This window comes from Oncorhynchus mykiss, chromosome 11, assembly GCF_013265735.2.
Source record: "Oncorhynchus mykiss isolate Arlee chromosome 11, USDA_OmykA_1.1, whole genome shotgun sequence".
NCBI classification, from domain to species: domain Eukaryota; kingdom Metazoa; phylum Chordata; class Actinopteri; order Salmoniformes; family Salmonidae; genus Oncorhynchus; species Oncorhynchus mykiss.
In genome coordinates, this window is record NC_048575.1 from 61,396 (window position 1) to 89,310 (window position 27,915).

Here is a 27,915-nt window from a genome sequence, read left to right on the forward strand (position 1 = left end):
GGCCATCCTTCCAAAATGCTAAACACTAGCCTCGCGTGGCCATCCTTCCAAAATGTTCAACACTAGCCTCGCGTGGCCATCCTTCCAAAATGTTCAACACTAGCCTCGCGTGGCCATCCTTCCAAAATGTTCAACACTAGCCTCGCGTGGCCATCCTTCCAAAATGTTCAACACTAGCCTCGCGTGGCCATCCTTCCAAAATGTTCAACACTAGCCTCGCGTGGCCATCCTTCCAAAATGTTCAACACAAGCCTCGCATGGCTATCCTTCCAATATGTTCAGCACTAGCGTGGCCATCCTTCCAAAATGTTCAACACTAGCCTTGCGTGGCCATCCTTGCAATATGTTCAACACTAGCCTCGCGTGGCTATCCTTCCAATATGATCAATACTAGCCTCGCGTGGCCACTCTCCAAAATGTTCAACACTAGCCTCTCGTGGCCATCCTTCCAAAATGTTCAACACTAGCCTCTCGTGGCCATCCTTCCAAAATGTTCAACACTAGCCTCTCGTGGCCATCCTTCCATGTCTTGGAAGTCTGGAGAAATCCACTATAAGATTCTGGGTTTTAATGGCATTGTAGGTTTTTGTTCCAACCCTCATGTAGTGCACCTAACTAACTGGTTGATAAATTGAATCATGTTAGTTACTACTGGGTTTGAAGCGAAAACCTACAGGATGGTAGCTCTCCAGGAACAGAGTTGGTCAGCCCTGCAATAGTGATTTGGGAGAGGCAAATAAATAATCTGAACCAATTATGCTAATCTGCTATGTTAACTTTCCGTTGTAATACACCCATAAATTAAGAAGCAATGAAGTCCACCTGGAACGCACCCGTGTCGACCTGTGACACGCCCGCGGGTTAGCAACGCAACTACAGCCTTGCGACGAACCCGTGTCAACCTGCATCCTGGAACTCGCCTGCAGGTTCTCAGTAAAAGCTAGTCAGCTGCGTCACGAGTTTCCAGAGTTCATTCAGAGGTGACGTTTAAAACTGTGTTTTAAATGTTTTATTAATTTAGGAGCTGCAAATGCAATGCTCACTTATTATTGATTAATTACCAGTTTGCTTCCTATGGCGGACAAGGGAGGTCTGGTTGGCGGCCATGCTGGAAATGTGATCTAGCGTTATTGTCAATACAGTACATCTACAACACGATATGAAATGTTGATTTAAACCTTCTGGCCAACTAGTGGGTCAGGCGGCGCCCCACTGTCTGATTCATATCGCTTGATTTCTGATGATAGTTCTCGATTATATCGACTGATTGCATTTGTGTGAGTAAATATGAGTAAATAGACAGAGTGAATTTACTAACGCACCCTTAGTCAGTTAATCAGGCCTTCTCCATGGTAACCAGATACTCATTCTGCCTTTTTTTCCCTACTGTGTTATTGACTTGTTAATTGTTTACTCCATGTGTAACTCTGTGTTGTTGTCTGTTCACACTGCTATGCTTTATCTTGGCCAGGTCGCAGTTGCAAATGAGAACTTCTCAACTAGCCTACCTGGAGAAGAGAAATAAATAAAGGTTAAAAAAAATAAAATAAAAAACTACCTTAAAGCCCCTACCTAAGGAAATATTTGACGGGCTCTATGCAACGCCATTTTTTATTTTACCTTTATTTTACTAGGCAAGTCAGTTAAGAACGAATTCTTATTTTCAATGACGGCCTAGGAACAGTGGGTTAACTGCCTGTTCAGGGGCAGAACGACAGATTTGTACCTTGTCAGCTCGGGGATTCGAACTTGCAACCTTTACTAGTCCAACGCTCTAACCACTAGGCTACTCTGCCGCCCCATTAAACAATTCATTTAGGTAAGAGACAATAATGTAAACCTTTAAGGGAAACACTTAAGATGTTTATGCAACCGGGCCATGCATGAGTTTATGAAAGATTCAATTAACCATTATGCTCTTCCTCAGAGCAACAGCGCCATATGCTGGTGAAAGCTGGAATACTTTGTCGAATCTGCACCAAGTGTATTTATCAATTTTCTAGGGAATAACATGTTGAAACTGCCACTTGATAACTGAAGCATTCATTTACTTGTTTTCTGAGATTTCATCATTCTGTTCCATCCACATTGTCGCTCCGCCCGCGGTCCATGCTTCGTAGCGCAACATCAGCACTGCTGAGGACCAGCATTGAGATTCGCACTCTTCGCTCGGTGCCGAGGGTCTGCCGGTTTCTACAGTCGCTGCTGCGCAGTCCGACACAAAACAGGTCGTTTTCTCTTTCGGTTTGCTTGTGTAAGAAAAATAAAAGTCTTTGGCTGGAGCTTTCCGAAGGACACAAAATGAGTGGCAATATTGAAGAAATCCTCGCCCCACTGAGGCTGGCAGTGAAAGAACAGGTAAATTGACATTTAAAGCCACGGGAATTAAGCTAAACCCTTATTTTATTCACTCCAAAGATCCCCACATCATCCATGCATTCATTAGTAATCGCCCAGAAATGACAGCTCAAACAAAGCTGCTGTAGCTGGTTATTTTGCAAGCTAACATTTACATACAACGTTAGCAGAGGTCTTTGAATGTAGCATAGCCATGTAGCTAGCTAACTAACCGGTAGCCAGCATGCTAACTGATTTATATATATTTTTGCCTATTAGTTGGAGATCTGTCGAGCAGATTTATGGAAGCAGTAAATAACTGATTTAATACAGATATATTCTGTTGACCGTTATACCAGCTAGCTTGGATATGATTTCATAAATAATTGTATTAACATCCATGCCTGCGACTTATTTCCCCCCATGCCACGTTTCAGCCCAGAGCTGATTCACAGTGATATTTCTGTGGCAGTGTTTCCCCTAGTATTTTTTTTTTGTTTTGCGGCTGTCAAAGTTAGCTTTGAGAGGGGCGAGGTAGTGGCTAGCCAATTGTGCGGTCTCCGACCAAAGCTTTTATAGGCCCTCCTCTTGGCCACAAATATACAATTGTGCTGTTTTAATGCAAATTTCCTGCAATTCTGCCCATTTTGTCATGGAACCGAGAGAAAATGTGCAGTTTCAAAGCTATTTTCTGTAATTAGACATTTTGCCTTGGTTGATGAAGAGTTCTCACTCTGAGTGACTTAAACATAACAAAATCAATGGGGTCCCCATGACATTTTCGGAAATAAAAATGTATGACTGTCTAGTGTTTATTGGTGATTGTGAGTTTGTTTTTATGCCAAGGCAGCAGCTACTCTTCCTTGGGTCCCTCAAAATGAAGGCAGTTATACGTTTTTAAAAACATTACAATACATTCACAACACCCTGTGTGCCCTCCGGCTCCTACTCTACTACTACATATCTACAACACAGGTAACTCTTTATCCACATTATAGCAGGGGATGTAAAGCCATAACACAAGTTTTTCCAGTAACAGACTATGATCGATAATGTCAAAAGCCGCACTAAAGTCTAACAAAACAGCCCCCACAATCTTGAAATAGTTGGTAATATCAATGGGTTTTGTGATGAGCCATGTGATTCAATGAATGATGGAGCTGAGTTTGTCTTTTTGCCCAGAATTTCATTTAATGTGCTCAAACTTTTTACTATCATTCTTTGTCATTTTTCTTTATTTCATAGTGTAGTTTCTTCTTTTTATTCAGTTTAGTCACATGATTTCTCCATGTGCAGTACATTTGCCAATCGGTTGTACAGCCAGACCTATTTGCCACCTCTTTTGCCTCATCCTTCTCAACCAATTGTTCAATTCGTCAACAATCCTCAGGGATTTAAGTTTACAGTCATTTTCTTAATGGTGGGTGTATGATTATTAGTAACTGGAATAAGCAGTTTCATAAACGTGTCAAGTGCAGCGTCTGGTTGCTCCTCATTAGACACCACAAACCAACAAATATTATTTACATCAACCACATAGGAATCACTACAAATCTTTTTGTGACCTCTTATACACTATATCAGCACGATTCTGCCAACAGTTGTAAAAGATGATCTTTTAATTTTTTTATATTTAGCTCCTTTTTCTACAGACTTTTTATATCTGGTTTTAGTTGTTTTAAATTTACACTGAAAATGATTTACCATCCTGAAAATGTTTGTGTATACAGTACTAGTCAAAATTTTGGACACCTACTCATTCAATGGTTTTTCTTTATTTTTACTATTTTCTACATGGTAGACCAATAATGAAGACATCAAAACTATGAAATAACAAATATGGAAGCATGTATTCAACAAAAACGTGTTAAACAAATAAAAATATATTTTTCTAAGTATCCACCATTTGCCTTGACAGCTTTGCACACTCTTTGCATTCTCTCAACCAGCTTCATGAGGTAGTCAACTGGAATGCATTTCAATGAACCTTGGCCTTGTTAAAAGTTAATTTGTGGAATTTCTTCCTTAATGCGTTTTGAGCCAGTCAGTTGTTTTGTGACCAGGTATGGGTGGCATAAAGAAGATGGTAGGGCTGGGCGATATGGCCAAAATATTATATCACGGTATTTAAAAAAACAAAAATGGATGGTTTGACGTGTTTTTAGTTTTTGAATAATAAAAGTTATACATTTGCTTTAGGAGTAGTGAGTGATTCTAGGGTGGCAACACATAGACTCATTGAAATCACTTAGAATGTTTCTCCATTCTTATTATTTTATGCTGTTTAATTCAACTTCAACCAAAACAAATTTCAGCACTTTTATAATTTCTGTATTTCCTGCACTCAATTGCAGTGGTGGAAAAAGTACCCAATTGTCATACTTGAGTAAAAGTAAAGATACATTCATAGAAAAGTGAAAGTCACCCAGTAAAATACTACTTGAGTAAAAGTCTTAGTGTTTGGATTTAAATATACTTAAGTATCAAAAGTAAATGTAATTGATCAAATGTACTTAAGTATCAAATCATTTCATATTCCTTATATTAAGCAAACCAGATGGCACAAATAAATAAACCCCTTTAATTTATGGATAGCCAGGGGCACACTCCAACACTCAAGACATGATTTACAAACAAAGCATTTGTGTTTTTATGTTTATGTATATATCATGTGTAGAGGTCGACCGATTATGATTTTTCAACGCCAATACCGATTATTGGAGGACCAAAAAAAGCCGATACCGATTAATCGGCAGATTTTATTGTTTATTTTATTTATTTGTAATAATGACAATTACAACAATATTAAATGAACACTTATTTTAACTAAATATAATACATAAATAAAAATCCATTTAGCCTCAAATAAATAATGAAACATGTTCAATTTGGTTGAAATAATGCAAAAACAAAGTGTTGGAGAAGTAAAAGTGCAATATGTGCTATGTAAGAAAGCTAACATTTGAGTTCCTTGCTCAGAACATGAGAACATATGAAAGTTGGTGGTTCCTTTTAACATGAGACTTCAATATTCCAAGGTAAGAGGTTTTGGGTTGTAGTTAATATAGTATTTATAGGACTATTTCCCTCTATACCATTTCTATTTCATATACCTTTGACTATTGGATGTTCTTATAGGCACTTTTTAGTATTGCCGGTGTAACAGTATAGCTTCCGTCCCTCTCCTTGCCGCTACCTGGGTTCGAACCAGGAAAGCATCGACAACAGCCACATTCGAAGCAGCGTTACCCATTGCTCCACAGAAGCCGCGGCCCTTGCAGAGCAAGGGGAATAACTACTCCAAGTCTCAGAGCGAGTGACGTTTGAAACGCTATCAGCGCGCACCCCGCTAACTAGCTAGCCATTTCACATCGAATACACCAGCCATTAGGCTGATAGGCTTGAAGTCATAAACAGTGCTGTTTATGTTTTGCAAAGAGCTGCTGGCAAAAGGCACAAAAGTGCTGTTTGAATGAATGCTTACGAGTCTGCTGCTGCCTACCATCGCTCAGTCAGACTGCTCTATCAAATATCAAATCATAGACTTAATTATAACACACATACGAACCTTTGGTCATTAATATGGTCGAATCCGGAAACTACACTGCTCAAAAAAATTAAGGGAACACTTAAACAACACAATGTAACTCCAAGTCAATCACACTTCTGTGAAATAAAACTGTCCACTTAGGAAGCAACACTGATTGACAAATGTCACATGCTGTTGTGCAAATGGAATAGACAACAGGTGGAAATTATAGGCAATTAGCAAGACACCCCCAATAAAGGAGTGGTTCTGCAGGTGGGGACCACAGACCACTTCTCAGTTCCTATGCTTCCTGGCTGATGTTTTGGTCACTTTTTTTAATGCTGGCGGTGCTTTCACTCTAGTGGTAGCATGAGACGGAGTCTACAACCCACACAAATGGCTCAGGTAGTGCAACTCATCCAGGATGGCACATCAATGCGAGCTGTGGCAAGAAGGTTTGCTGTGTCTGTCAGTGTAGAGTCCAGAGCATGGAGGCGCTACCAGGAAACTGGCCAGTACATCAGGAGACGTGGAGAAGGCCGTAGGAGTGCAACAACACAGCAGCAGGACCGCTACCTCCGCCTTTGTGCAAGGAGGAGCAGGAGGAGCACTGCCAGGGCCCTGAAAAATGACCTCCAGCAGGCCACAAATGTGCATGTGTCTGCTCAAACGGTCAGAAACAGACTCCATGAGGGTGGTATGAGGGCCCGACGTCCACAGGTGGGGGTTGTGCTTACAGCCCAACACCGTGCAGGACGTTTGGCATTTGCCAGAGAACACCAAGGTTGGCAAATTCAACCACTGGCGCCCTGTGCTCTTCACAGATGAAAGCAGGTTCACACTGAGCACGTGACAGAGTCTGGAGAACGTTCTGCTGCCTGCAACATCCTCCAGCATGACCGGTTTGGCGGTGTGTCAGTCATGGTGTGGTTCTTTGGGGTGCCACACAGCCCTCCATGTGCTCGCCAGAGGTAGCCTGACTGCCATTAGGTACCGAGATGAGATCCTCAGACCCCTTGTGAGACCATATGCTGGTGTGGTTGGCCCTGGGTTCCTCCTAATGCAAGACAATGCTAGACCTCATGTGGCAGGAGTGTGTCAGCAGTTCCTGCAAGAGGAAGGCATTGATGCTATGGACTGGCCCGCCCGTTCCCCAGACCTGAATCCAATTGAGCACATCTGGGACATCATGTCTCGCTCCATCCACCAACACCACATTGCACCACAGACTGTCCAGGAGTTGGCGGATGCTTTAGTCCAGGTCTGGGAGGAGATCCCTCAGGAGACCATCCGCCACCTCATCAGGAGCATACCCAGGCGTTGTAGGGAGGTCATACAGGCACGTGGAGGCCACACACACTACTGAGCCTCATTTTGACTTGTTTTAAGGACATTACATCAAAGTTGGATCAGCCTGTAGTGTGGTTTTCCACTTTAATTTTGAGTGTGACTCCAAATTCAGACCTCCATGGGTTGATAAATTTGATTTCCATTGATAATTTTTGTGTGATTTTGTTGTCAGCACATTCAACTGTGTAAAGAAAAAAGTATTTAATAAGAATATTTCATTCATTCAGATCTAGGATGTGTTATTTTAGTGTTCCCTTTATTTTTTTGAGCAGTGTATAATTTTGAAAACAAAACATTTATTTCAGTGAAATACGGAACCGTTCTGTATTTTATCTAACGGGTGGCATCCCTAAGTCTAAATATTCTTGTTACATTGCGAAACCTTCAATGTTATGTCATAATTACGTAAAATTCTGGCAAATTAGTTTGCAATGAGCCATGCTGCCCAAACTGTTGCATATATCCTGACTCTGCGTGCAATGAACGCAAAAGAAGTGACACAATTTCACCTGGTTAATATTGCCTCCTAACCTGGATTTCTTTTAGCTAAATATCCAGGTTTAAAAATATATACTTCTGTGTATTGATTTTAAGCCATTGGTGTTTATAGTTAGGTACAGTCGTGCAACGATTGTGCTTTTTTCGCAAATGCGCTTTTGTTAAATCATCCCCCAGTGTTGCATCGATTTATATGCAACGCAGAACACGCTTGATAAACTAGTAATATCAACCATGTGTAGTTAACTAGTGATTATGATTGTTTTTTATAAGATAAGTTTAATGCTAGCTAGCAACTTACCTTGGCTTCTACGCATTCGCGTGACAGGCACTCTCCTCGTGGAGTGAGAGGCAGGTGTTTAGAGCGTTGTACTAGTTAACCGTCGTTCTGCCCCCGAACAAGGCAGTTAACCCACTGTTCCTAGGCCGTCATTGAAAATAAGAATTTGTTCTTAACTGACTTGCCTAGTTAAATAAAGGTGTCCAAAAATACAGATTTCCGATTGTTATGAAAACTTGAAATCGGTCCTAATTAATCGGCCGACCTCTAATCATATGTATATACTGTACTCTATACCATCTACTGCATCTTGCCTATGCTGTTCTATACCATCACTCATTCATAAAAAAAAAAAATGATGTATATATTGTACTTATTCATTCCTTTACACTTGTGTGTGTATAAGGTAATTGTTGCGAAATTGTTAGGTTAGATTACTCGTTGAATATTACTGCATTGTCGGAACTAGAAGCACAAGCATTTCTCTACACTCGCATTAACATCTGCTAACCATGTGTATGTGACAAATAAAATTTGATTGGTTTGTTTAGTGAGTCCTCCAGATCAGAGGCAAATGTGTGAATTGGACCATTTTTCTGTCTTGCCAAGCATTCAAAATGTAATGAGTACTTTTAGGTGTCAGCGAAAATGTATGGAGTAAAAAGTATTTTCATTAGGAATGTAGTGAAGTAACAGTTGCCAAAAAGAGTAAACTACAGATACCCCAAAAAAAATGTATTTGTATTTTTAACCAAATATTGCGATTTGACTTGTGAATTAGAGCAAAACTGTTGGAATCGTGGAAATATAATGAATATTCTATAGTTAGATTATAATAGTGGCCACTTTGAATACTGTGTTTGAGATGACAACGAATTAAAATGCCAGGGAGGAGTTATTGTGACAGGGTAGGAACTAAAGTGTCGGTAAGTGTTTCCTAGGGTACTCTATAAGCTTTGGCTACATTGCATGTCCTCTTAGCTACTTCATGTAGCTAAAATATTCTTGCTTTGCATATTTATCTTTGATTTAAAAGATACTGTTGCACAAACAACATGCTGATTTAGACCTACACCATCACTGGTATTATCAGGCTGTTTTAGCTAGCTACGCTTGCTCATACTCAGTACATTTATTAGCTAGCTATTAGCGGCTAACAATTAGCGTCTGTCATGGAAATATTCAGTCAATCATATTTCTCAAATACCGGAGCCTGTGAGTTCAAATAGACTTTTATTATGTTGTAATACAAGCCGAGCTGGTTCATGAAAACAACTAAGTTTAGGGTTAGTTACACAGTAACTCCTCTTAATGACTCATCCCCTCTGGCATTTAGCCACCGTTATCTTATTGCCTTGCACTAATTTTAGTTTGGTTTCATATTAGGGCATGGAAACTTTAGCCACACCAATAGTTAAAAAGTACAGACATGTTCTCGACTAAGACGGGTGCATGCATGTAGGACCATATCAACAGTCTGTCGCACTTTACAGAAATAACCAGACATGTCTTCCTTCTAGCTCCTCTGAAAGGAACACCCATGTTCTGGAAAAGTCCCAAGAGGTGTAACCATAGCAACAGTACATATTAGGTCATAACACTGTTGCAGGAATAACCAGTCGTGTCCACACCCCAGACAAGTGCATGTCTAATGGTGTCTAATGACCCAGAGCACATATAGAGTGCACCCATCTTACTAGCTCTTCTGCAATTAATAATTAACATGCATGGTCTAGAAAATTCTCAATATGTCTCACAAGATTTAGGGCAACTTGCTAAGAAAATACAAACTAGCTGTTTGCAGATGTAAGAAACACAAACTAAGAGTCATTATAGAACGCTAGTGGATTTATATTAAGAAGCAAAGTGAAAACAGCATCGTTGTCATCAGCATTGTTGCATGTGCTGCATTGACCATGCAGACTGAACGCAAGTGTCTCGTGGTTGACAGGGGGCGTGGCTAGGTCTGTGTGGAAAGTGGCACGGAGAGAAAGAGCAGAGAGCGATGACTCAAGTGGCAAAGTAAACTATAAAAATTTACGTTACACATAGCGTATCACATTGAACAAACCAAACATTCAAATACCATTTTAGAAGGTAAAGTAAAAACTCAAACCGGTCCCTGCATCAATACCGGTATATCATAAAATACGGTATACCGCCCAGCCCTATTTAGTAAAAGACCAAGTCCATATTATGGCAAGAACGGCTCAAATCAGTAAAGAGAAACAACAGTCCATCATTACTTTAAGACATGAAGGTCAGTCAATACGGAACATTTCAATAATTGTTTTAATTTGTTCAAGTGCAGTTGCAAAAACCATCAAGCTTTATGATCAAACTGGCTCTCATGTGGACCACCACAGGAAAGGAAGACCCAGAGTTACCTCTGCTGCAGAGTATAAGTTCATTAGAGTTACCAGCCTCAGATTGCAGCCCAAATAAATGCTTCACAGAGTTCAAGTAACAGACACATCTCAACATCAACTGTTCAGAGGAGAAAACTAAAGAAAAGGACACCAATAAGAAGAAGAGACTTGCTTGGGCCAAGAAACACGAGATGAGTCCAAATTTTTGATTTTTGTTTCCAACTGCCGTATCTTTGAGATGCAGAGTAGGTGGTCTAATGATCTCTGCATGTGTGGTTCCCATCGTGAAGCATGGAGGAGGTGGTGTTATGGTGTGCTTTGATGGTGACACTGTCTGATTTATTTAGAATTCAAGGCACACTTAACCAGCATGGCTACCACAGCATTCTGCAGCGATATGCCATCCCATCTGGTTTGGGCTTAGTCCCACTATCATTTGTTTTTCAACTTAACAATGACCCAAAACACACCTCCAGGCTGTGTAAGGACTATTTGACCAAGGAGAATGATTGAGTGCTGCATCAGATTACCTGGCCTCCACAATCGCCCAACCTCAACCCGATTGAGATGGTTTGGGATGAGTTGGACCGCAGAGGGAAGAAAAAGTAACCAACAAGCGCTCAGCATATGTGGGAACACCTTCAAAACTGTTGGAAAAGCATTCCAGGTGAAGCTGGATGACAGAAAGCCAAGAGTGTGCAAAGCTGTCATGGCAAAGGTTGGCTACTTTGAAGAATCTCAAATATGAAATATTTTTTATTTGACGTTTTTGGTTACTACATGATTCCATGTGTTTCATAGTTTTGATGTCTTCACTATTATTCTACAATGTATAATATAGTAACAATAAAGATGAATTATTGAATGACTAGTTGTCCAAACTTTTGACTCTAGTACTGTATATACATTTTTTTTTCTTTCGTTTTGTAGAGAGAGGTTCATTTTTTATATATAATTTTTTTCTTAACTGACTTGTCTAGTAAAATAAAGGTCACGTTATACAGCGCCATATTTTCCTACCGGAAACCCTGAGGGTTTTGTTGATCTTGGAATAGAAACACCATAATATTAATCAAATTAAGCTACATTTCTTAATCAATCCCATATACTATATTCTTACAAAAATAGTTTTAAATTCTTGCAAAACACAGCTTAGCCTTTTGTTAATCCACCTGTCGTCTCAGATTTTGAAATGATGCTTTACAGCGAAAATTTACACAAACGCTTGGATTGCTTATCGATCGCATGACAAAACATTAAGTACACTTAGCATCAGGTAGCTTGGTCACAAATCAGAAAAACAATCAAATTAATCGTTTACCTTTTGATCTTTGGATGTTTTCACTCACGAGACTCCCAGTTACACAACAAATGTTCCTTTTGTTCCATAAAGATTATTTTTATACCCAAAATACCGACGTTTGTTTGTCGCGTTCAGAAATCCACAGGAAAGAGCGGTCACGACTACGCAGACGGAAATTCCAAATAGTCTTCATAATGTCCACAGAAACATGTCAAACGTTTTTTATAATCATTCCTCAGGTAGTTTTTAAAATATATATTTGATAATATATCAACTGAGTGTGTAGGTTTTTCAATAACAGGGGGAGGAACAATGGCGGCTTTACTCTGTAGCGCAAAAACTCACTCAGAGCCCCCACCTATCCACTTACGCAATGTGATCTTTCACGCTCATTTTTCAAAATAAAAGCCTGAAACTATGTCTAAAGACTGTTGACACGTTAGGGAAGCCAGAGAAAAAGGAATCTGGTTGATATCCCTTTAAATGGAGGATAGGTATGCATAGGAACAGAGAGGTTTCAAAATAAGAGGCACTTCCTGATTGGATTTTCCTCAGGGTTTCGCCTGCAATATCAGTTATGTTATACTCACAGACATTATTTTGACAGTTTTGGAAACTTTAGAGTGTTTTCTATCCTAATCTGTCAATTATACGCATATTCTAGCATCTGGTCCTGAGAAATAGGCCGTTTACTTTGGGAACGTTATTTTTCCAAACATAATAGTGCCCCCTAACTTCAAGAGGGTAAGAACAAATCCTCATTTACAATTTACCATGAAGGTCTCCTGACTTTCAGTCAAATGTGGGAAGTATTCTGTCAGCTCTCAGTATAATTGTCATGTTACAGGGTGAGCTGGTGCGCCAGATGAAACAGGATGGTGCCCCTGATGTTGACGTCCTTAAAGCTGTTGCTGAACTGAAAGCTAGGAAGAGAACTCTGGAAACTAAGGTGAGCTCTGTTAAAGCATATCCTCCTAAAAGTATCTCCTACAGTATAACCTACTACACCACAGTATGCCAGAATCGCACCAAATACTTTTATCTTTCCAGTAACTATACAATCGGCCGTCTTTTAAAAGCTGAAATCAGCTTTGGTAGGTATGCACTACCTTAGATCAGTAGTGTTTTGTGTCTTCTCAAACTGTTAATCACCACACTACTGTTTGTATTCCAGGAACTGTCTCTGCAGCCCAAAGATGACATTGTTGACAGAACCAAGATGGAGGATACGTTGAAGAGGAGATTCTTCTATGACCAGGCCTTCGCTATCTATGGAGGTGAGATCTATGTAACACCTAGTTACACACGGAGGCACACACCTAGTTACACACGGAGGCACACACCTAGTTACACACGGAGGCACACACCTAGTTACACACGGAGGCACACACCTAGTTACACACGGAGGCACACACCTAGTTACACACGGCGGCACACACCTAGTTACACACGGAGGCACACACCTAGTTACACACGGAGGCACACACCTAGTTACACACGGAGGCACACACCTAGTTACACACGGAGGCACACACCTAGTTACACACGGCGGCACACACCTAGTTACACACGGAGGCACACACCTAGTTACACACGGAGGCACACACCTAGTTACACACGGAGGCACACACCTAGTTACACACGGAGGCACACACCTAGTTACACACGGAGGCACACACCTAGTTACACACGGAGGCACACACCTAGTTACACACGGAGGCACACACCTAGTTACACACGGAGGCACACACCTAGTTACACACGGAGGCACACACCTAGTTACACACGGAGGCACACACCTAGTTACACACGGAGGCACACACCTAGTTACACACGGAGGCACACACCTAGTTACACACGGCGGCACACACCTAGTTACACACGGAGGCACACACCTAGTTACACACGGAGGCACACACCTAGTTACACACGGAGGCACACACCTAGTTACACACGGAGGCACACACCTAGTTACACACGGCGGCACACACCTAGTTACACACGGAGGCACACACCTAGTTACACACGGAGGCACACACCTAGTTACACACGGAGGCACACACCTAGTTACACACGGAGGCACACACCTAGTTACACACGGCGGCACACACCTAGTTACACATGGAGGCACACACCTAGTTACACACGGAGGCACACACCTAGTTACACACGGAGGCACACACCTAGTTACACACGGAGGCACACACCTAGTTACACACGGAGGCACACACCTAGTTACACACGGAGGCACACACCTAGTTACACACGGAGGCACACACCTAGTTACACACGGAGGCACACACGATACAACAATCAGATGTTATTTGTGTGAGTGGTCTGTAATGTTCCCTCTACAGGTGTGAGTGGTCTGTAATGTTCCCTCTACAGGTGTGAGTGGTCTGTAATGTTCCCTCTACAGGTGTGAGTGGTCTGTATGACTTTGGCCCCGTGGGCTGTGCCCTTAAGAACAACATCTTGCAGGCCTGGAGGCAGCACTTCATCCAGGAGGAGCAGATCCTGGAGATCGACTGCACCATGCTCACCCCGGAGCCCGTTCTCAAGTGGGTCCTGATGCTGCACTGCAATTAGCCTAACTTTACTGACATAGTGGTTATCAGAGTGCTAATACAAAGGGAGGGACTGGACTGTGGGAGCCAATCTCCATCAGACTTCTGTTATTGCACTATGGACATGTAGAGTTGTAGTTCTGATATAGTGGTATGTGGTTAGATATCTGTATAGGAAGAGAGTGCCTGGTGGTTGTGACAGACGGAGCTCCTGGTTGTTCCTAGAGACAGACAGACAGGGGGTTCCTAGAGACAGACAGACAGGGGGTTCCTAGAGACACAGACAGACAGGGGTTCCTAGAGACACAGACAGACGGGGGGTTCCTAGAGACACAGACAGACGGGGGGTTCCTAGAGACACAGACAGACGGGGGGTTCCTAGAGACACAGACAGACGGGGGGTTCCTAGAGACACAGACAGACGGGGGGTTCCTAGAGACACAGACAGACGGGGGGTTCCTAGAGACACAGCCAGACGGGGGGTTCCTAGAGACACAGCCAGACGGGGGGTTCCTAGAGACACAGACAGACGGGGGGTTCCTAGAGACACAGACAGACGGGGGGTTCCTAGAGACACAGACAGACGGGGGGGTTCCTAGAGACAGACAGACAGACGGGGGGGTTCCTAGAGACAGACAGACAGAGGGGGTTCCTAGAGACAGACAGACAGACGGGGGGTTCCTAGAGACAGACAGACAGACGGGGGGTTCCTAGAGACAGACAGACAGACGGGGGGTTCCTAGAGACAGACAGACAGACGGGGGGTTCCTAGAGACAGACAGACAGACGGGGGGTTCCTAGAGACAGACAGACAGACGGGGGGTGCCTGCAGACAGACAGACAGACAGACAGAACATATTACGCATATACACAACATATTACGCATATACACAACATATTACACAACATATTACACAACATATTACACAACTACATACATATGGACGAGCTATGTCAGAGCGGAACGGACTAAGATACCGTATAGAATACAGTATATACACATGAGATGAGTAATGTAGATATGTAAACATTATTAAGTGACTAAGATACCGTAGAATAGTATAGAATACAGTATATACACATGAGATGAGTAATGCAGATATGAAAACATCTTTAAGTGACGAAGAATATAGATGACAGTCTCTACATATGAGATGAGTAATGCCAGATATGTAACATTAAAGTGACTAGTGTTCCATTCCTGAAAGTGGCCAGTGATTTCTAGTCTATGCCTATAGGCAGCAGCCTCTAAATGTGCTAGTGATGGCTGTTTAACAATCTGATGGCCTTGAGATAGAAGCTGGGTTTCAGTCTCTCGGTCCCAGCTTTGATGTACCTGTACTGACCTCGCCTTCTGGATGATAGTGGGGTGAACAGGCAGTGACTCGGGTGGTTGATGTCCTTGATGATCTTTGCTGTGAGTGTCATGGAGGGCAGGTAGTTTGCCCCCGGTGATACGTTGTGCAGACCACAACACCCTCTGGAGAGTCTTGCGGCAGTGCACCTTCTCCACTGCGGTCCCATTGATGTAGGTAGGGGGGTGCACCTAGGGCTGGGCGATATGGCAAATATATTATCTCTATCTATATATTTCTTTATTCGATGACGATAATTATCACGATTTTAATCAAATAATGTTTAAAAGGTGCCTATCTGCGTCAAACTCTAGAATGCCTGATCAAACCGTGGTCCAGTAACTGAAAGGTTGTGAGATCGAGTCCCCGAGCTGACAAGGCAGACAGACAGACAGGGGGTACAGACAGACAGACAGGGGGTTCAGACAGACAGACAGACAGACAGACAGGGGGTTCAGACAGACAGACAGACAGGGGGTTCAGACAGACAGACAGGGGGTTCAGACAGACAGACAGACAGACAGACAGACAGACAGACAGACAGACAGGGGGTTCAGACAGACAGACAGACAGGGGGTTCAGACAGACAGACAGACAGACAGGGGGTTCAGACAGACAGACAGACAGACAGACAGGGGGTTCAGACAGACAGACAGACAGACAGACAGGGGGTTCAGACAGACAGCCAGACAGACAGGGGGTTCAGACAGACAGACAGGGGGTTCAGACAGACAGACCGACAGGGGGTTCAGACGGACCGACGGACAGGGGGTACAGACAGACCGACAGGGGGTTCAGACAGACAGACAGACCGACAGGGGGTTCAGACAGACCGACAGGGGGTACAGACGGACAGGGGGTACAGACGGTGCAGACGGACAGGGGGTACAGACGGTGCAGACGGACAGGGGGTACAGACAGTACAGACGAGACAGACAGACAGGGGGTTCAGACAGACAGACAGACAGGGGGTACAGACGGACAGGGGGTACAGACGGACAGGGGGTTCAGACAGACAGACGGACAGTGGGTTCAGACAGACAGACAGACAGGGGGTTCAGACAGACAGACAGACAGACAGACAGACAGGGGGTTCAGACAGACAGACAGACAGGGGGTTCAGACAGACAGGGGGTTCAGACAGACAGACGGTTCAGACAGACAGACGGTTCAGACAGACAGGGCGTTTAGACAGACAGGGCGTTTAGACAGACAGGGGGTTTAGACAGACAGGGGGTTTAGACAGACAGGGGGTTTAGACAGACAGGGGGTTTAGACAGACAGGGGGTTTAGACAGACAGGGGGTTTAGACAGACAGGGGGTTTAGACAGACAGGGGGTTTAGACAGACAGACAGACAGGGGGTTTAGACAGACAGGGGGTTTAGACAGACAGGGGGTTTAGACAGACAGGGGGTTCAGACAGACAGGAGGTTCAGACAGACAGGGGGTTCAGACAGACAGACAGACAGACAGACAGACAGGGGGTTCAGACAGACAGACAGACAGACGGGGGGTTCCTACAGTCAGACGAGAAAGTGACAGAGATGCTGGTTAACGTGCTCAACATCTGCTCTGACGACGAGCTCATGTCTGAAGGAGACGACACCTGCGAGGGTAAAAAAAAACACGCCCTGTTAAGAACTCTTTTTATTTTTTTAAATATTTTTTTATATATATTGACTTTCAATGTGGTTCTTAGAGGTTTAGTACAGCTTACTGCTCTGTTCCAATCTGAATATTTGGGTATAATGTGCTATTATGTCTACAGGACGTCTGGACACGTGGACAAGTTTGCGGACTACATGGTGAAAGACGTGAAGAACGGAGAGTGTTTCAGGGCAGACCACCTCCTCAAAGGTTAGTCTATACTTTTGAAGTGGTTTGAAAAAGAGAAATGCCTTATTCACTGGTATTTCCCAACCTCGACATCAATATAATAAAATTGAGCCCTGACATTCCAGAAGTCAAACCTTTCTTCAGTACTCTGTTGTCCCTCAGCATCAGTTGGCTGAGGCCTGTTAGTACTCTGTTGTCCCAGTGCATCAGTTGGCTGAGGCCTGTTAGTACTCTGTTGTCCCTGTGCATCAGTTGGCTGAGGCCAGTTAGTACTCTGTTGTCTCTGTGCATCAGTTGGCTGAGGCCTGTTAGTACTCTGTTGTCCCTGTGCATCAGTTGGCTGAGGCCTGTCAGTACTCTGTTGTCCCTGTGCATCAGTTGGCTGAGGCCTGTCAGTACTCTGTTGTCCCTCAGCATCAGTTGGCTGAGGCCTGTCAGTACTCTTTTGTCCCTCAGCATCAGTTGGCTGAGCCCTGACAGTACTCTGTTGTCCCTGTGCATCAGTTGGCTGAGGCCTGTTAGTACTCTGTTGTCCCTGTGCATCAGTTGGCTGAGGCCTGTTAGTACTCTGTTGTCCCTGTGCATCAGTTGGCTGAGGCCTGTCAGTACTCTGTTGTCCCTGTGCATCAGTTGGCTGAGACCTGTCAGTACTCTGTTGTCCCTCAGCATCAGTTGGCTGAGGCCTGTTAGTACTCTGTTGTCCCTGTGCATCAGTTGGCTGAGGCCTGTCAGTACTCTGTTGTCCCTGTGCATCAGTTGGCTGAGACCTGTCAGTACTCTGTTGTCCCTCAGCATCAGTTGGCTGAGGCCTGTCAGTACTCTGTTGTCCCTGTGCATCAGTTGGCTGAGGCCTGTCAGTACTCTGTTGTCCCTGTGCATCAGTTGGCTGAGGCCTGTTAGTACTCTGTTGTCCCTCAGCATCAGTTGGCTGAGGCCTGTCAGTACTCTGTTGTCCCTGTGCATCAGTTGGCTGAGGCCTGTTAGTACTCTGTTGTCCCTCAGCATCAGTTGGCTGAGGCCTGTCAGTACTCTGTTGTCCCTCAGCATCAGTTGGCTGAGGCCTGTCAGTACTCTGTTGTCCCTCAGCCTCAGTTGGCTGAGGCCTGTCAGTACTCTGTTGTCCCTCAGCATCAGTTGGCTGAGGCCTGTCAGTACTCTTTTGTCCCTCAGCATCAGTTGGCTGAGCCCTGACAGTACTCTGTTGTCCCTGTGCATCAGTTGGCTGAGGCCTGTCAGTACTCTGTTGTCTCTCAGCATCAGTTGGCTGAGGCCTGTCAGTACTCTGTTGTCTCTCAGCATCAGTTGGCTGAGGCCTGTCAGTACTCTGTTGTCTCTCAGCATCAGTTGGCTGAGGCCTGTCAGTACTCTGTTGTCTCTCAGCATCAGTTGGCTGAGGCCTGTCAGTACTCTGTTGTCCCTGTGCATCAGTTGGCTGAGGCCTGTTAGTACTCTGTTGTCCCTGTGCATCAGTTGGCTGAGGCCTGTCAGTACTCTGTTGTCCCTCAGCATCAGTTGGCTGAGGCCTGTCAGTACTCTGTTGTCCCTGTGCATCAGTTGGCTGAGGCCTGTCAGTACTCTTTTGTCCCTCAGCATCAGTTGGCTGAGGCCTGTCAGTACTCTTTTGTCCCTCAGCATCAGGTGGCTGAGGCCTGTCAGTACTCTTTTGTCCCTCAGCATCAGTTGGCTGAGGCCTGTCAGTACTCTGTTGTCCCTCAGAATCAGTTGGCTGAGGCCTGTTAGTACTCTGTTGTCCCTGTGCATCAGTTGGCTGAGGCCTGTCAGTACTCTGTTGTCCCTCAGCATCAGTTGGCTGAGGCCTGTCAGTACTCTGTTGTCCCTGTGCATCAGTTGGCTGAGGCCTGTCAGTACTCTTTTGTCCCTCAGCATCAGTTGGCTGAGGCCTGTCAGTACTCTTTTGTCCCTCAGCATCAGGTGGCTGAGGCCTGTCAGTACTCTTTTGTCCCTCAGCATCAGTTGGCTGAGGCCTGTCAGTACTCTGTTGTCCCTCAGAATCAGTTGGCTGAGGCCTGTTAGTACTCTGTTGTCCCTGTGCATCAGTTGGCTGAGGCCTGTTAGTACTCTGTTGTCCCTCAGCATCAGTTGGCTGAGGCCTGTCAGTATTCTGTTGTCCCTCAGCATCAGTTGGCTGAGGCCTGTCAGTACTCTGTTGTCCCTCAGCATCAGTTGGCTGAGGCCTGTTAGTACTCTGTTGTCCCTCAGCATCAGTTGGCTGAGGCCAGTTAGTACTCTGTTGTCCCTGTGCATCAGTTGGCTGAGGCCTGTTAGTACTCTGTTGTCCCTGTGCATCAGTTGGCTGAGGCCTGTTAGTACTCTGTTGTCCCTCAGCATCAGTTGGCTGAGGCCTGTCAGTACTCTGTTGTCCCTCAGCATCAGTTGGCTGAGGCCTGTTAGTACTCTGTTGTCCCTCAGCATCAGTTGGCTGAGGCCTGTCAGTACTCTGTTGTCCCTCATTCTCAGTTGGCTGAGGCCTGTTAGTACTCTGTTGTCCCTCAGCATCAGTTGGCTGAGGCCTGTCAGTACTCTGTTGTCCCTGTGCATCAGTTGGCTGAGGCCTGTTAGTACTCTGTTGTCCCTCAGCATCAGTTGGCTGAGGCCTGTTAGTACTCTGTTGTCCCTGTGCATCAGTTGGCTGAGGCCTGTTAGTACTCTGTTGTCCCTGTGCATCAGTTGGCTGAGGCCTGTCAGTACTCTGTTGTCCCTGTGCATCAGTTGGCTGATGCCTGTCAGTACTCTGTTGTCCCTGTGCATCAGTTGGCTGAGACCTGTCAGTACTCTGTTGTCCCTCAGCATCAGTTGGCTGAGGCCTGTCAGTACTCTGTTGTCCCTCAGCATCAGTTGGCTGAGGCCTGTCAGTACTCTGTTGTCCCTCAGCATCAGTTGGCTGAGGCCTGTCAGTACTCTGTCACACATCACAACTGCTGCTACCAGACTGTTATTATACTGTTCAGTTTCTACACTGTCCCCTCTTCCCCAAAATGTGTAAATATTGGACTATACATTGTGTCTTCCTGTATTATACTAAAACATTTATTATATTCTACTGAGCCATTCACTTTGTTGCTATTCTTGTATTTTATTATGTCTTATTGTTGCTTACCTGCAGTAAGCATTTGGTTAGACGGTGTGTATCTTGTACATACGACTAATACAACTAGTCTTTGTCTGAAACAACAAACTGTCCCAGTAGATATGACTGTGCCCCTGTGTTTCTCTGTTCAGCTCACCTCCAGAAGCTGATGTCTGATAAGAAGTGTCCTGCAGAGAATAAGGCCGAGATGGAGGAAGTGGTCACTCAGGTTGGTATTGGTTTAGAGACATGCATCAGATATACTAGAATAGATATATACCATACCTTCAGCAATCCCCGACTGCATAAATGGAGCTCAAAGTTATTGTTTATGTCATCAAGTGACTGACATTGTTTTCATGGGTCTCCAGATGGACAACTACACTCAACAGGAGTTGACTGACCTCTTTGTGAAATACAGTGTCAAGTCCCCCACCACAGGAAATGACGTTTCAGCCCCTCATCTCTTCAACCTGATGTTCCAGACGTCTATCGGGCCAGGGGGAAACATGACAGGGTAATGAAGTAATTACTCACTCTGTACCCAGATGTTGGTTGTACTGGGTGGGATGTACTGTAGGGTTACCAATGCTGCCATTGGTAGTTTTGCCTTTGAACAGAGTTCCAATTACCTCATTAGTTGTGGACCAGTACCAGTGTTTTACTGAGTGTGTCTGACTGTGTTCTGCAGCTACTTGAGGCCTGAAACGGCTCAGGGAATCTTCCTCAACTTCAAGCGTCTGTTGGAATTCAACCAGGGAAAGCTTCCATTCGCTGCTGCTCAGATCGGCAACTCCTTCAGGAACGAGATCTCACCTCGCTCAGGACTCATCCGTGTCAGGTGAGTTCTAGTCTGGAGATGAAGCTATGTTTCTACCTGTCAGTCTGTGGTGTTAGTTTCTACCAGTCAGTCTGTGGTGTTAGTTTCTACCAGTCAGTCTGTGGTGTTAGTTTCTACCAGTCAGTCTGTGGTGTTAGTTTCTACCAGTCAGTCTGTGGTGTTAGTTTCTACCAGTCAGTCTGTGGTGTTAGTTTCTACCTGTCAGTCTGTGGTGTTAGTTTCTACCAGTCAGTCTGTGGTGTTAGTGTCTCCCTGACAGTCAGTCAGTCTGTTGTGGTGTTAGTTTCTACCTGACAGTCTGTTGTGGTGTTAGTGTCTACCTGACAGTCTGTTGTGGTGTTAGTTTTTACCTGACAGTCTGTTGTGATGTTAGTGTCTACCTGTCAGTCTGTTGTGGTGTTAGTGTCTACCTGTCAGTCTGTTGTGGTGTTAGTTTCTACCTGACAGTCAGTCTGTTGTGATGTTAGTTTCTACCTGACAGTCAGTCTGTTGTGGTGTTAGTTTCTACCTGTCAGTCTGTTGTGGTGTTAGTTTCTACCTGACAGTCAGTCTGTTGTGGTGTTAGTTTCTACCTGACAGTCAGTCTGTTGTGGTGTTAGTTTCTACCTGACAGTCAGTCTGTTGTGGTGTTAGTTTCTACCTGACAGTCAGTCTGTTGTGGTGTTAGTTTCTACCTGACAGTCAGTCTGTTGTGGTGTTAGTTTCTACCTGACAGTCAGTCTGTTGTGGTGTTAGTTTCTACCTGACAGTCAGTCTGTTGTGGTGTTAGTTTCTACCTGACAGTCAGTCTGTTGTGGTGTTAGTTTCTACCTGACAGTCAGTCTGTTGTGGTGTTAGTTTCTACCTGACAGTCAGTCTGTTGTGGTGTTAGTTTTTACCTGACAGTCTGTTGTGATGTTAGTGTCTACCTGTCAGTCTGTTGTGGTGTTAGTGTCTACCTGTCAGTCTGGTGTGGTGTGAGTGTCTATCTGTCAGTTTGTTGTGGTGTTAGTTTCTACCTGACAGTCAGTCAGTTGTGATGTTAGTTTCTACCTGTCAGTCTGTTGTGGTGTTAGTTTCTACCTGACAGTCTGTTGTGGTGTTAGTGTCTATCTGTCAGTCTGTTGTAATGTTAGTGTCTATCTGTCAGTCTGTTGTGGTGTTAGTGTCTATCTGTCAGTCTGTTGTGGTGTTAGTTTCTACCTGTCAGTCTTGTGGTGTTAGTGTCTATCTGTCAGTTTGTTGTGGTGTTAGTTTCTACCTGACAGTCAGTCAGTTGTGATGTTAGTGTCTACCTGTCAGTCTGTTGTGGTGTTAGTTTCTACCTGTCAGTCTGTTGTGGTGTTAGTTTCTACCTGACAGTCAGTCTGTTGTGGTGTTAGTTTCTACCTGACAGTCAGTCTGTTGTGGTGTTAGTTTCTACCTGACAGTCTGTTGTGGTGTTAGTTTCTACCTGACAGTCAGTCAGTTGTGATGTTAGTGTCTACCTGACAGTCTGTTGTTGTGTTAGTGTCTACCTGTCAGTCTGTTGTGGTGTTAGTTTCTACCTGTCAGTCTGTTGTGGTGTTAGTGTCTATCTGTCAGTCTGTTGTGGTGTTAGTGTCTATCTGTCAGTCTGTTGTGGTGTTAGTGTCTATCTGTCAGTCTGTTGTGGTGTTAGTGTCTACCTGTCAGTCTGTTGTGGTGTTAGTTTCTACCTGTCAGTCTGTTGTGGTGTTAGTGTCTATCTGTCAGTCTGTTGTGGTGTTAGTGTCTATCTGTCAGTCTGTTGTGGTGTTAGTGTCTATCTGTCAGTCTGTTGTGGTGTTAGTTTCTATCTGTCAGTCTGTTGTGGTGTTAGTGTCTACCTGACAGTCTGTTGTTGTGTTAGTGTCTACCTGTCAGTCTGTTGTGGTGTTAGTGTCTATCTGTCAGTCTGTTGTGGTGTTAGTGTCTATCTGTCAGTCTGTTGTGGTGTTAGTGTCTACCTGTCAGTCTGTTGTGGTGTTAGTTTCTACCTGTCAGTCTGTTGTGGTGTTAGTGTCTATCTGTCAGTCTGTTGTGGTGTTAGTGTCTATCTGTCAGTCTGTTGTGGTGTTAGTGTCTATCTGTCAGTCTGTTGTGGTGTTAGTTTCTACCTGTCAGTCGGTTGTGGTGTTAGTGTCTATCTGACAGTCAGTCTGTTGTGATGTTAGTTTCTACTTGACAGTCAGTCTGTGATGTTAGAGGGTCTGTTGAGATAGTAATGGTTGTGCTGGTGCTTCCAGAGAGTTCACCATGGCTGAGATTGAGCACTTTGTGGACCCGACTGAGAAGTTCCACCCCAAGTTCCCTAACGTGGCTGACCTGGAGATCATCCTGTACTCCTCCAAGGCCCAGACCAGTGGTCAGTCTGCTCACATCATGAGGCTGGGGGATGCTGTGGAGCAGGTAGGATGCTATAGCAGTAGCTTCAGTAAGGACGTAACCAATACCAGAGTCATATTGATAACTTTGTCTCTCTCAGGGGGTGATCAATAACTCCGTCCTGGGATATTTCATCGGGAGAATCTACCTCTACCTCACTAAAGTGGGTGTGGCCAAAGACAAGCTTCGCTTCCGTCAGCACATGGACAACGAGATGGCCCACTACGCCTGTGACTGCTGGGACGCAGAGACCAAAACATCCTATGTAGGTCCTCCATGACCCCTAACCCACTATGCATGTGACTTTTATTTATTTTATTTAACTAGGCAAGTCAGTTAAGAACAAATTCTTATTTACAATGACGGCCTAGGAACAGTGGGTTAACTGCCTGTTCAGGGGCAGAACGACAGATTTGTCAGCTCGGGGGTTTGAACTTGCAACCTTCCGGTTACTAGTCCAACTAGTAACCGGAAGGTTAACCACTAGGCTACCCTGCCGCCCCAGGAACGCAGAGACCAAAACATCCTATGTAGGTCCTCCATGACCCCTAACCTTAACCCACTATGCCTGTGACTGCAGGAACGCAGAGACCAAAACATCCTATGTAGGTCCACCATGACCCCTAACCTTAACCCACTATGCCTGTGACTGCAGGAACGCAGAGACCAAAACATCCTATGTAGGTCCTCCATGACCCCTAACCTTAACCCACTATGCCTGTGACTGCAGGAACGCAGAGACCAAAACATCCTATGTAGGTCCTCCATGACCCCTAACCCCTAACCGTAACCCACTATGCCTGTGACTGCTGGGACACAGAGACCAAAACATCCTATGTAGGTCCTCCATGACCTCTAACCTTATCCCACTATGCCTGTTACTGCAGGAACGCAGAGACCAAAACATCCTACGTAGGTCCTCCATGACCCCTAACCTCTAACCTTAACCCACTATGCCTGTGACTGCAGGAACGCAGAGACCAAAACATCCTATGTAGGTCCTCCATGACCCCTAACCTTAACCCACTATGCCTGTGACTGCAGGAACGCAGAGACCAAAACATCCTACGTAGGTTCTCCATGACCCCTAACCTCTAACCTTAACCCACTATGCCAGTGACTGCTGGGATGCAGACCAAAACATCCTACGTCGGTCCCACCCTACACTGCTAGCTGTGTCTACAACCAGGCCCCAACTTATCATGTGTTGATTTAACCTTAACCCCATAATAACCCTGTCTCTGTTCCTTCTGTTTCCTGCAGGGCTGGATCGAGATAGTAGGCTGTGCTGACCGCTCCTGTTTCGACCTGCTGTGCCACGCCCGGGCTACCAAGGTCCCTCTAGTGGCCGAGAAGCCTCTTAAAGAACCCAAAGTAGTCGATATTGTCCAGTTTGAGCCCAATAAGGGAGCCATCGGTAAAGCCTATAAGAAGGACGCCAAACTAGCGATGGAGTACCTAGCTGTCTGTGACGAGTGTTTCATCACTGAACAGGAGATGCTGCTCAACAGCAGCGGGTGAGTTGGTGAAGGTCATAGGTCATATGTGACAGAATCAATAGATTTAATACTTTAGCCTCCGTAATGGTACGCAATATTCCAGTCTCATTGACGATGCTAAACCTAATGGTAACCTTCCCCCAGGGAGTTCACCATAGAGACGGAGGGAAAGACTTTTAAACTCACCAAGGACATGGTCAGTGTGAAGCGGTTTCAGAAGACCCTGCATGGTGAGACAACCTAGATGTCTTCTAGAGGAGGTTGTTGAATGACATCCTCTTTCTACTGAATGGAAGCCATGTAGGAAGACAGCATACAACTGTACTTTGTTTAACTGATTCAGAATGTGTTTCTGCTTCACTACAGTGGAGGAGGTGGTCCCTAATGTCATCGAACCCTCCTTTGGCATCGGTAGAATCATGTACTCAATCTTCGAGCACACATTCCAAGTCAGAGAGGGAGACGAACAGAGAACGGTAGGGAGGCATCAAACAACTACTGTACATGCACTGACTGGGCTGTTAGAACGTAGTTCTTGAAGGGTTTTACAGTGTAATAATGGGTTTGAAATGTCTCTGTCTCCAGTTCTTCAGCTTCCCTACCACTGTAGCTCCATATAAATGCTCCGTCCTTCCTTTGAGCCAAAACCAGGAATTCATGCCTTTTGTTAAGGAACTCTGTAAGTACTCCTTCCACGCTCTATTTCTGTTTCAAACAAGTCCATGATTATTTGAGAACAAATGTAGAACAGTTTAGTGTCATTGTGTTCAGTGTCATATTGTGTTCAGTGTCAGATGCTACATAAGTTATTTAACTAACATGTTCTGTCTCCCTCCCCCACCCTTTCTCCTCCCTCCCTGCAGCTGAAGCGATGACCAAACAGGGCGTGTCCCACAAGGTGGACGACTCGTCAGGATCCATTGGGCGGCGCTACGCCAGAACAGACGAGATCGGAGTGGCGTTCGGCATCACCATCGACTTTGACACGGTGAACAAGACGCCCCACACCGCCACTCTGAGGGACCGCGACTCCATGAGGCAGATCAGGGCCGAGGTACGACATCTTTACTTCATACGCGTCAACGTACTGCTCTGTACTAGAAGTGATTAACGGAAAGGTCATGTTGATGAACCGGGTTGCCTGTTTTCTGTTTCCTCTCCAGGTTAGTGAGTTGCCAGGAATCATCCGTGATCTGGCAAACGGTGTCATGACTTGGGCTGAGGTGGAGAGCAAGTACCCCATCTTTGAGGGACAGGAGACCAGCAAGAAGGACACTGCCGAGGAATGAAGTTAATCTTACTCAGTATGTCTGTCCTATGAAACGCCCACAGACGTTTTTACATTTCTCCATCCATAGGGACGGTTTTACTGCAACTGTATTTCAGGAAGCAGTCAGTCCTCACGATGTCCTAACACACAACTGCAACCACTGAAATTAAACTTCAAAATAAATGTTATATAATCATTGTACTGAACAATTATAAACAGGGTGGCAGAGTAATGATTTGTCCCTGTTCTGGTAAATATTCACCTGCGTACTGGAATCTGCTCAGTTGGAGAGAGGAGGGGAGAGAGAGAGTGCGTGAGGGGGGGAAGAGATCTTCTCAGCCTGGTATAAAAAGAGAAATGTGTTCAGGTTGTCAGTCTTGTGTGGAAAGAGAAGAGAGACTTCCAGTTTCAGGACTGATTAAATGGAAAACATCTCTGGTTCAATAAAGTGAGCCTGCTCTTACTGGAACCAGCCTGTGTCTGTGTCAATGACTGAAAAATAACCTGATTCCCTTTATGCTGCCCTGCTTTAGACCAGGCCCCTAGCATCATTACTTTAGACCAGGTCCCTAGCATCATTACTTTAGACCAGGTCCCTAGCCTGCATTACTTTAGACCAGGCCCCTAGCATCATTACTTTAGACCAGGCCCCTAGCCTGCATTACTTTAGACCAGGCCCCTAGCCTGCATTACTTTAGACCAGGCCCCTAGCCTGCATTACTTTAGACCAGGCCCCTAGCCTGCATTACTTTAGACCAGGCCCCTAGCCTGCATGACTTTAGACCAGGCCCCTAGCATCATTACTTTAGACCAGGCCCCTAGCCTGCATGACTTTAGACCAGGCCCCTAGCCTGCATGACTTTAGACCAGGCCCCTAGCATCATTACTTTAGACCAGGCCCCTAGCATCATGACTTTAGACCAGGCCCCTAGCCTGCATGACTTTAGACCAGGCCCCTAGCCTGCATGACTTTAGACCAGGCCCCTAGCCTGCATGACTTTAGACCAGGCCCCTAGCATCATTACTTTAGACCAGACCCCTAGCATCATGACTTTAGACCAGGCCCCTAGCCTGCATGACTTTAGACCAGGCCCCTAGCCTGCATTGCTTTAGACCAGGCCCCTAGCCTGCATTACTTTAGACCAGGCCCCTAGCCTGCATGACTTTAGACCAGGCCCCTAGCATCATTACTTTAGACCAGGCCCCTAGCATCATTACTTTAGACCAGGCCCCTAGCCTGCATGACTTTAGACCAGGCCCCTAGCCTGCATGACTTTAGACCAGGCCCCTAGCATCATTACTTTAGACCAGGCCCCTAGCCTGCATTACTTTAGACCAGGCCCCTAGCCTGCATGACTTTAGACCAGGCCCCTAGCCTGCATGACTTTAGACCAGGCCCCTAGCCTGCATGACTTTAGACCAGGCCCC

The 27,915-nt window shown here is 45.0% G+C and overlaps 1 protein-coding gene across 1 annotated transcript; it reads left to right on the forward strand.

The window, feature by feature from the left end:
- Positions 1–2,046: 2,046 nt before the first annotated feature.
- gars1 (glycyl-tRNA synthetase 1) lies at positions 2,047–26,956 on the forward strand. The gene is made up of 16 exons (XM_036934636.1): positions 2,047–2,358; positions 12,514–12,615; positions 12,841–12,943; positions 14,086–14,227; positions 17,358–17,446; positions 20,666–20,742; positions 20,885–21,030; positions 21,205–21,354; positions 23,580–23,742; positions 23,819–23,983; positions 24,982–25,235; positions 25,362–25,447; positions 25,584–25,693; positions 25,803–25,896; positions 26,081–26,271; positions 26,381–26,956. Exons 1-16 carry the CDS (start codon positions 2,110–2,112, stop codon positions 26,504–26,506), a joined length of 2,247 nt encoding a protein of 748 aa, XP_036790531.1. The 5' UTR covers positions 2,047–2,109; the 3' UTR covers positions 26,507–26,956.
- The last annotated feature ends 959 nt before the right edge of the window (positions 26,957–27,915 follow it).